The 10,947-nt window shown below is 41.0% G+C and overlaps 1 protein-coding gene across 4 annotated transcripts in view; it reads right to left on the bottom strand.

The window, feature by feature from the left end:
- Positions 1–10,947, bottom strand: part of OCIAD2 (OCIA domain containing 2) — a 21,770-nt gene that overhangs the window by 8,923 nt on the left and 1,900 nt on the right. For 3 of the 4 annotated variants that reach the window (XM_017878681.1, XM_017878680.1, XM_017878683.1), the window contains exons 2-4: positions 9,955–10,091; positions 5,592–5,688; positions 3,586–3,639 (exon numbers count right to left, since the gene is read on the bottom strand). In XM_017878681.1, coding sequence (XP_017734170.1) covers positions 3,586–3,639; positions 5,592–5,688; positions 9,955–10,020 — 217 coding nt within the window. In that variant the 5' untranslated portion in view covers positions 10,021–10,091. The remainder of the gene's footprint in view (positions 1–3,585; positions 3,640–5,591; positions 5,689–9,954; positions 10,092–10,947) is intronic. The other variant, XM_017878682.1, reaches the window with a different exon arrangement.

Here is a 10,947-nt window from a genome sequence, read left to right as displayed (position 1 = left end):
GCCCCTCCCCCAGCCTCGCTGCTGCCTTGCGGATAGATCGCTGCAGACTGCTGTGTTAGCAGTGAGGGAGGCTCCATGGGCGTGGGACCCTCCCGGCCAGGTGTGGGATATATTCTCCTGGTGTGCCTGTCTGCTTAAAGCGCAGTATTGGGGTGGGAGTTACCCGATTTTCCAGGTGTTGTGTGTCTCAGTTCCCCTGGCTAGGAAAACGGATTCCCTTCCCCCTTGCGCTTCCAGGTGAGGCGATGCCTCGCCCTGCTTCAGCTCTCGCTGGTCAGGCTGCAGCAGCTGACCAGCACACAAAAAAAAAGATCTTAAAGGAGTTATGATTCACCTCTCAGTTGAATTTAACTGCCAGGTAGTCATTTTAGGCAAATTACAAATATTAGCTGTAATGTGTAGAAAAATAATATGAAACAGACAATTCAAGACTCATTCAAAGACATCAAGCAAAGGTAGGGCTGACAACAGTGTTCAAAGAGATTAGCCATCATCCTCTTTTTTTTTTTTTAAACTATACTTTAAGTTAGGGTACATGTGCACCCTCTTTTCTTTTAAGTAACTCAACATAGAGAGTTTCCATTTGGAGATTCACAGTGTATATCATTATTTTACAATGCAAACAGTACAACTCGTGGTAGTTAGAATAATGGCCTTTTAGAGATACCCACATCTGAATTCCTGGAAAAAGTGAATGTATTAGGTCCCAAAAGGGGGATTAAGGTAGAAAATGGAACTGATGTTGCTAATCAGATGACTTTAAAAGAGAGAGATGATCAAGATGGCCCAATGTGATCCTTCAGTGTGGAAGAGGAAACGTGACAGGACAGAGAGATGGCAGCAAAAGAAGAATTTGGCTCAATGTTGCTGACTTTACGGTCATAGGAAGGGGCCACCAGTTAAGAAATATGCATGGTTCTAGAAGCTGGAAAGGAAAAGAAAGCCCACGAGCTTCCAGAAGGAACACAGCTGCGGTGATGCCTTGATTTTAGCCCAGTGAGACCCATTTCAGAATTTTGATTTCCAAGAACTGTAAGATAATACATTTGTGTTGTTTTAAGTCACTCTGCTTGTGGTAATTTGTTAGAGATGTTATAGAAAACTGATATTAAACTCCGAAAAAATATGTTAGCATAGATGCAAAAAATGGTAGATGTCTTGGTCTGTTTTCTGCTCCTATAACAGAATACTACAGGCTGGATAATTTATAAAGAACAGAAGTTCACTTGGCTCACAGTTTTGGAGGCTGAGAAGTCCAAGAGCATAGAGCTGGCATTTATGAGGGTTATCCATGGCAAGGAAGTGCAGGAAACAGAGAGCAAGAGGAGAGGCTGAACACATCCTTTTTATCAGAAACTCACCCCCATGATAATGGTATTAATCCATTCATGAGGGTGGAGCCCTCACAACCTCTTAAAGGCTGCACCTCTTGAGACTGTTACAATGGCGGATAAATTTCACCCTGAATTTTGAAGGGGACATTCACACCACAAGCAGTAGGTTTAGAGTAGTTTAGTACTTATAAAACATAATCTGGGCTGGGTGTTCTTGCCTGCAATCTCAGCACTTTGGGAGGCTGAGGTGGGCAGATCACTTCAGGTCAGGAGTTTGAGACCATCCTGGCCAACATGGTGAAACCCTAAAAATACAAAAATCAGCTGGATGTGGTAGCACAGGCTGGCAATCCCAGCTACTATGGAGGCTGAGGCAGGAGAATTGCTTGAACCCAGCGGGTGGAGGTTGTAGTGAGCCGAGATCACGCCACTGCATTCCAGCCTGAGTGACAGAGTAAGACTCTGTCTCAAAAACAAATAGACAAACAAAAAAACCATAATCCCCATAGATGTCCCAGCCCTAATATTTTATCTGTGTCAAAATGATCTGAAAATGCTATCTTCAAATTGTAAAAATACAATCATATTTAATACATGACCTTTATGGACAAGAATGATATTGGTCAAAGTGGGATTCTCCTAGATATGTGACATGTGGTTTTTGAGACTCAGAAAAGAACTAGGACTTCTTCCCTCATATTTACTGGTACAAATGTTCCTTTTAAGATCCTGGTAATCAAGCCTGGGTGTGATGGTTCACGCCTGTAATCCCAGCACTTTGGGAGGCTGAGGTGGGAGGATCACTTGAGCTCAGGAGTTCGAGACCAGCCTGGGCAATATAGTGAGACACTGTCTCTGCAAAAATTTAAAAAAAAAAAAAAATTAGCTGGGTGTGGTGGCATGTGTCTATAGACCCAGCTACTTGGGAAGCTGAGATGGGAGCGTCACTTGAGCCCAGGAGGTTGAGACTGCAGGGAGCCATTATTATATCACTGCAGTGGATGAGGGCGAGACCATGTCTCAAAAACAAACAAATAAACAAAAAACCAACAAAACAAAACCCCAAGACACCCATAAAATCCTGATAATCAGAAGCCAGGCATGGTGGCACGTGCCTATAATCCCAGGTACTCAGGAGGTCTGGGGGGAGGATTGCTTGAGCCCAATAGTTTGAGGACAGCTTGGGCAACATAGCAAGACTTCATCTCATTAAAAAATAATAATAAAAATAAAGCAAAATCCTGTTAATCAACAGTGTTTGATAAAATGGGCTTAAACAGGATAAGGTGCCTTCTTGCCACCTGTGGACTAAGGAATGTCTCTGGGTTCTCTGGTCAGGTGGAGACAGGGAGGAGATGAAGAAGGAAGAACAGAGAGGAAAACAGGAAAATGCTAAGAGGCAGGGAGAGGTTATGTGGGGAGATACAAGGCAGCTGCTGGCCCTTACAGTCTCTTGTATGGAGGAGACAGGGTGCCCTCCTCAGGCAGATGCAGCCTCTTGCCAAAAGAAATGGCATGGTGGACACAGCTTAGGATGGATTTCAGTTCCCCCCACCTTCTCCCTGGAACATCCTTATTTGTGCAGGGAACCGTCTGTCTAACCATATACAGAGGCCCTGGGAGACACTGGACTCCGGCACAGAGAAAGGCACAGGATTGCTTCTCTGTTGTTCCTGTAAATGAAGCAAATTATTATCTTACAGTTCTTGAAGTCAAAATGGTTCTCGCTGGATGAAAACCAAGGTTTTAACTGTGTTCCTTAAATGGGCTGCATTCCTATCTGGAGGCTCGAGGGTTTCTTGCCTTTCTAGCTTCTTGAGGCTGCCCACATTCCTCCACTAATGGTCCCTTCCTCCATCTTCAACACCAACAATGTTGAGCTGAGGCCTCACATTGCCACCTCTCTGATTCTACCTTCAGATCCTGCCTTTCACTTTTAAGGACCCTTTCAATTGCACCAGGCCCACCTGGATCATCCAGGATACTCTCCCTATTTTAAGGTCAGGTGACTAACAATCTTAATTCCATCTGCAACTTTAATTTCCTTTTGCCATGTAACCTAATATATTCACTAATTCTGGGGATTAGGATGCTTTCTGGGGAGATAGGGACTTAGGCTGAAAATAGGCAGAAGTCTGTGGAAAAACATCCTTCACCAAAAAATAAATGTCAAGAGCCGAAAAGCTTCCAGGAGGGTCACAGAAAACTGGGCTCTCTGAAATCAGATTATTTAACAAATATTGAATCTTACCTTGGTAGACTAGTCCCTGGGTGACAAGCATGCTTACAAGAGAAAAAGGCAGAGCTGTAAAGCAAAAATGTCCTTCAATATTGGTATCTTAAAATTGGCACCTCACCGAGAAGTTTGGGAGAATTATTCTGAGCTTTTTCTCTTACCTTCCTTGGCAGTGAATTTTTGTTCATTTGTTATTTTACTTATTCAACAAATATTTATTAAGTGCAGTATGGAGAATTTTCTTGGAATCTTCCCCAGTCACTCACCCTGAGGCACAGCATTAATTTGAACCCTATTCTATTTCATGTCTAACATCCACTTGTACTGAATGCCAACATGCACAAGATTCTAAGCACTATATATAATAAAGGCATCTTAGGGTACATGTACATTTACCTGTTGAATTTGGGAGTTGCCTTTAGCTATGTGTATATTTTGAAATTTTCAATCCTACACAAATGTTAAAAAGCAATACAATAAACTCCTACATACCTTTCATCTAGATTCATTAATTGTGAACATTTTGCCAAATTTGCTTTATCTAATTTTTCCTTTTTTGTCTGAGCCATTTGAGATTTGCAAACATTATGACTCTGTCACTAAATACTTCAGCAGGTGTCTTCTAAAAACTAGAATGTTTTCCTACGTACACCACCATTAGCATAGTCAAAACATTTATATTTCTTGAACACTCGTACTCAAGAAAAATTATATTAACTTATACACAACCGTTATTCAAATCTCTCCAACTGGCCCCATAGCTGTGGGCTTTTTCCAACTCAGAAATTCAGGGATCATACGTTACACATATTCTCGTATTTGATTTAGTCTAGGACAGTTCCTTGCCTTTCTTTTTCTTTTTCATGACATTTTGTCTTACAATTTGTATTTGCCTGAAGATCCAAATTAAAGATCACAAGATGACTATGTTCATGTTAAACATGTGTAATGTTTAGCTGTAATTTTAAAACAGAAAATTTAGTCTGGGAAAGGCAGTTTCTAGTTCTGTCCATCAATATGTGTCAAATAACTTCTTTCAAAAGCAGAGAGTAGTGATAAACATGTAGCTCTTTCTAGTTCAACCAAGACAGATCAAATAGCAACCAATTTTCCCACTCATATCTACCCTATAGTGGGCAAATGGGTCATACTGAAGTGTTAGTCTACTAGGGCCCAATTAAATTTTCTGACAACTCATAGGTTGTCAGAAAACACATGAATTTCTAGAAGCACAGTCAGTAATCCTATAATGTATAATGAATATCAACTTCTAGTGTTATTTCCAAAACAGGTGATACTAAATTTGAATGACTTAAGAAATCAAAATGAGTATTTCAAAGTATACATTATCCACACATCAGCAATGTTGCAAAATATCAAGACTGTATCTACAGGTTCTACTATGCCATTTTCAAATACTGAATCACACATTTTTTTAATTGGAAGAGACCTTAATGCACAGCCTGAATTCACACCCTTGTCTTATGTGAGGCAGGCTCAGAAAGAGGAAGTGACTCAGCTGAAAATGTTATTTCAGAGACAGTGTAAGAGAAGTATTAATGGAACGTGGCCATTTTTCATTCATTTGAGAAATATCGATTAGGTATTTTCTATGAATAGGTCACTGTGCTAGGCTATAGAATGAAGTTCCAGATGAACTTGACATTATTTCTGAACTCTGTGAAATTTAGAGTCTAGCAGAATGTAGGAAGGTCTACTCTTTGGGAATCAACAAATTCTAAATAATTGTCTTGGTACACATTCTTGGCCACATATTCTTGGTAAAGGGAAGAATTATGTGTGCATTATTGTTTGCTAAGTGAGGTAAAGTGCTCCTTAATCAGATATTATCTCTGCCTTAAAAAAGGTCTGAACTTGGATTTAAACTCTAAACATCCCTGAATATCAGAGTTCATCAGATATTTATGCAGAGTCTCTGCTCAAACGTAAGTCATTACCACAATTCTAATATGAATATTTAGGCAGTTTACTGCCACAAATACAGTGTTAGGTGCAATTACCTCTCTTCCAGAAACTTTCTTCCTGACATTCTTGCATAATCTTTGAGATCTCCGCTCTGTGGATGTGCAGTTTTGATTTTGGACAAAACAACAGGCTCTGTAAGGAAAGTTATATGGTGAGCTAACTGAGATCATCCGAAAATCACCCACTTTGTTTTCTCCAGAAGTGAACAGGGAGGTCTCTTCACTTGTAACACAATGTGTGTTCTGTACCGGAGGTAGCCCAAAGAAATGATCAGTTTCCAAGAGTGCTTTCTCACTGGGAACACTGATGGACTTAGGTAGCAGAATTCTAATTGGAGAGTGGGAGTGATTCACTGACTGGCGCAGGCAGCAAATTTGTGGTCAGGTTGAATCCCTGCTGAGGCCACATTTCCTTCCCTACCTCCATGCCTCTATATGGTTTACTATACCTAGAATGCTGTTCACTCTCGTCACCTGACTGGTCTTAACACCCAGCTGAACATTGTCTCCTGGGTGAGGAAAGAGATTTTCCCTATAGCACACGGTATTTAGACATCGAGCATCACACTCAGAGAACCTATGTGCATGAACTTCTGTATGCATTTTTAGACTGTGGACTGCCTTTTATTATTTGATATAGTTTACTTTCAGTCTGGACGCTTTTTTCTTTACACATTTATAAGTGGTGTGCATATAATTTATGGTGCAACTATTGACATGGTTGGCATAACTATTTTTATTAGTTCTGTAGTATTTTTTGGAATTTATTTATTAAAAAATTTTAAAATATTTTAATTGCTGTGGGTACATAGTAGGTTCTGCAGTGTTTTTTTTTGTTTGTTTGTTTTTTGGACAGGGTCTCATTTGTCACCTGGGCTGGAGTGCAAGGGCGTGATCTTGGCTCACTGCAGACTCTACCTCCCAGGTTCAAGCCATCCTCTTGTCTCAGCTCCCCTAGTAGCTAGGACTATAGTGACAATGGGGTTTTTGCCATGTTGCCCAGGCTGGTCTCGAACTCCTGAGCTCAAGCAATCTGCCCTCATCGGCCTCCCAAAGTGTTAGGATTACAAGCGTAAGCCACTGCGCCCAGACTTGCAGTGTTTTTTCAATCAAGTTCATATGCTATCATCTAGACCAACTCCCATCTTTTACCATTCCTTTTGCTTTGCAGGTACATAGCTTTAATCACTCGCTCTTGTCCACATTCTCCACTCCTTCCCCTCTGCCCATCACAACCATTCTGAGTGTTTAATGTTTTATTTCTATCCATTCTTGCAAAACGTTCATTATTTTGGGTGAATATATCTTTTTAATGTAAATAGCACTGTTTTATATATTTTATTCTTAAAACATTCTCAACTCAGCTCTATGCTTTTAAGATTCACCCATGTTGCTGTATTCATCTAGTCTGCTGCTTCTAACTGCTACATAACTGTGCACAATGCCTCCAAGTTCCCACCACCTCATGTTCCTCTATGGACCCATGAGAGAACATTTTTCAGACATGAATCTAGAAGTAAAGCTCAGGGTGTGCATATTCTCACTGTGACAGAGTCTTGCTGACCACTCTCTTCAATGCCTGCAGTCTCCACTCCTACCTGCAGGGCCTGAACATTCCCTTATGGCTACTTAGCCTGTGTAAGAGCTAGGTATGGGTAAAGAAGATTCCAAGCAAGTTAAAGAAAGAATTTTCTAACACTTGGAATTATCCAGTTTTCTAAGCTGATAGGTATAAAGTAATGTTTATTATCTTGTTTGTACTTCTTTGATAACGAATGTGTTTGACTATCTCTACATATTTTTCAGCTACACTGTCCTCCTCTAGTTGTCAGGCAATTCCTGTAATTGGATCTGGGTTGTAATCTTTTGTTATATATTGGCTCATTAATTTTTTTTGTTGAAAAATACATACATACATAACATTTATATATGTTATAACATATTATAACATTTGCCATTTTGACCATTTTATTTTTATTTTATTTTTATTTTTTTTAGAGACAGGGTCTTGCTCTGTCACCCAGACTGGAGTATAATGGTGCCATCATAGCTCACTGCAGCCTTGAACACCTGGGCTCAAGTTAACCTCCCACCTCAGCCTCCTGAGTAGCTGGGACTATGGGTACACACCATCATACCCGGCTAATTAAAAAAAACATTTCTTAAATAGGTTGGGGGTTCTCACTGTGTTTCTCAGGCTGGTCTTGAACTCCTGGCCTCAAGTGATTCTGATTGTCCCGCTTTGGCTTCCCAAACTGCTGGGGTTATAGGTATGAGTCACCATGCCTAGCCCCATTAATTTTTTTTTTTTTAATTTAACTTGTTCCTTACTATAGAAGTCACACTTGTGTTTCCTTGTTTGTGAATTATTTATGTGGGTTATTTGCCATTTATCTCCAGGGTTTTAGTGTTTTGCTGGTTGAGGTGCAGCTCCTTAACTCTTGAAGTGTAGTTTGATTGTGCTGATCTTGCCACTGTCTTTTTTAGACTCTTTCTGTGTAATAGATGTCAATATACAAGATGGTCACCACTTCTTGAGCACTTTGTATGTGCCTGGTCCTGTGCCAAGCACTTTACACACATGATGTCAATGAAAGGGGTGGAGAAACCCTCTGGCACCAGTGTCTGTGGAGCTCTACAAGCAGCCCAAGTGGGCAACCTCCCTCTTCTCTCCCTGCAATTCCCCAAGGCACAGTGCAAAGATGCTGTAAGTCACAGGGTGAGTCACAGCAGCAGGAGAAGGAGTTGCTCTCAGTCTCTACCTACCTTCCTTCCTTAGCACAGGCAGGCCTCCAGATGCCCAGGGTGAATATTTGCTCTTGCTCTTGGCAGTGCCTGGGGCAGAAATAAGGACTGCCTCCCCTTAATAAACAAATGCACACCCCTGGCTATCACAATTGCTTCCAGTCCTGCAGTCAACCTGTAATCCCAGGCTTTGGGAGGCTGAGGCGGCCAGATCACTTGAGGTCAGGAGTTCAAGACCAGCCTGGCCAACATGGTGAAACTTCATCTCTACTAAAAATACAACAATTAGCTAGGCATGGTGGCAGGTGCCTGTAATCCCAGCTACTCGGGAGGCTGAGATAGGAGATTCGCTTGAACCTGGGAGGTGGAGGTTGCAGTGAGCCAAGATTGTGCCACAGCACTCCAGCCTAGATGACAGAGTGAGACTCCATCTCAAAACAAAACAAAAGAAAACAAAACCAAAGGAGCTCTGGTTATCATTTTCTGTATAGCCATGAATGTTTGATGACTCCCCATTTCACAGAGGCAACTCAGGTGTCCAAATAATTCTCCTTGTGACTTTCTATCATTTGTCTGTTTGCCTCTCCTAAACTTTGCTCCTTGAAAATTACTGCCTCCATACACTACTTTTAGCTTGAACATGAATGCCATTGACCCATCAAATGCTTTCTCTTTTCTTCATTGACGTATTCCTGAAATACACAGTATCCATTCCTAACAAGTTGAAAAATTGTTTCCATGTTAACACTTGGGTTCTCAATCTGCTAGCTAATTAGTAATTAAGGACTCTGCCACCCTGAACAGGAACACCTGTCAGTAGCATAGGATTAGCGGGATTACTCACAGTAATAAAAATGTAAAAAATAAGCAAAATATCACCTGTAATCCCAGAACTTTGGTAGGCTGAGGTGGGAGGATCATTTGAGCTCAGGAGTTTGAGACCAGCCTGGGCAATATAATGGAACCTCCATCTCTAAAAAATAAATGAATGAATAAATATAAATAAATAAGCAACATATATAATTCTGTTAGAGTCTATTAAGAGTTTTGCTCTGCTATCAGAAATCTCTTCAGTTACTGACAGTTCATCTAAGAGTTAGTAAGGCTGGATTCCAAACAGGAAAGAGTATAGAAAGGATTTTGTAAATAAAATTTTAAATTTTAAATGTCAGCTTCTTTTCAAAGCAGCTGAAAACACACTTTCCTTCCCCATCCTATTTTCCCTGAGCCCATCCAACAAAGTGCCAGACTGAAAAAAATAAGATGACTGGTTAAAGATGAAATTTAATAAAAATCCTCTATGATATATATTTTTTCAGATGGCAGGTCCTGCAATTAAAAGTATACCTGACCAGGAATGGTGGCTCACGCCTGTAATCCCAGCACTTTGGCAGGCCTAGATGGAGGATTAATTGAGGCCAGGTGTTTGAGACCAGCCTGGGCAATACAGTGAAACCTCATGTCTAACCACAAAAAAAATTAGCCAGGCGTGGGGGCCTGAACCTCTCATCCCAGTTAAGTGAGAAGCCCAAGTAGGAGGATCACTTAATCTAGCAGTTCGAGACTGCAGTGAGCCATGATTGCTCTCAAGTCTGGGTGACAGTGTGAGATCGTGTCTCGATCAATTAATTGATCAATAAAGATAAAAGTATACCTGCTTGCTTGGTGGTGGCAAATGGGTATCTTTATCTTGGTTTCCACAAGTAGACGCTGAAGCCATGATGACTTTGTGCTTGCTCTCCTTCCAGTTGTTTATCCTCTGCTTACTCCTTGACCCAGTGTCTAAGGAACCTAGAAGAGAATCACTATGCCATGACTGAATGTTTGTATCAAGCTTAAAAGCATCCTGAGGATCCACTGGCGTTATCTGGAAAACTTGTTTTTCCTTTTGTCATTAGTCCATCTGCAAACTCAGTTTCTAGTGCTCCTCTTCCACCAGCACACACACATTCACTCACTAATGGGGACAGATCAGATTTAGAATAGAGTGAAATACCACACTGTGCACTGAGTGTCGATTATGTGCCAGGCCAGGGGATGTGAAGAAGGATAAGACAAGATCACCACTGAAGGAATTCACAGTCCAAAAGGGGAAATAGACAAGTCAACAGTTACACAACATGAAAAGGGTTCCCTCGAGGTGTGCACGGGATGCTAGGGAAGAAAAGAAAGCAGGGTTCATTCCATCTAGTCAGGTCACAAAAGGAACTAGGACTCCTAAGCTTTCAGGAGGATCTGTGGAGGATAGATGGACTCTAGGGCAGGAGGACCAGGTTGGAAGGTGGTGCACTAGTGCAGGCAAGGAGTTACAGGAACCTGAACAAAGACCTTGGTGGGAATTTAGCATCTTTGATAGAGATGCTAAATTTGGGTTTGGAAATGTTGGATTTGGGTGCCTGTGGGGGAAAACAGTGGAATTAGCCACTGTTAATATATGACAATTTGGGTCTGGAGCTCCAGAACAGGGGTAGGCTTGAGAAATGAAGTTGGGAGCTGCCATCATAGAGATGGGAGTTAAAGCAGGGAACTTGAACAAATGTGTCTAAAAACAGTATTGGAGAATATGAACATTGAGCCCAAGGGAATATCGAAAAGCAAAGAAAGAAATATTAAAAAAAAAAAAAAAAAAAAAAAAAAAAAAAAAAAA

Source organism: Rhinopithecus bieti, unplaced genomic scaffold (genome assembly GCF_001698545.2).
Source record: "Rhinopithecus bieti isolate Rb0 unplaced genomic scaffold, ASM169854v2 scaffold_11787, whole genome shotgun sequence".
Classification (NCBI taxonomy): Eukaryota; Metazoa; Chordata; class Mammalia; order Primates; family Cercopithecidae; genus Rhinopithecus; species Rhinopithecus bieti.
This window is presented reverse-complemented; position numbering and strand designations above follow the sequence as displayed.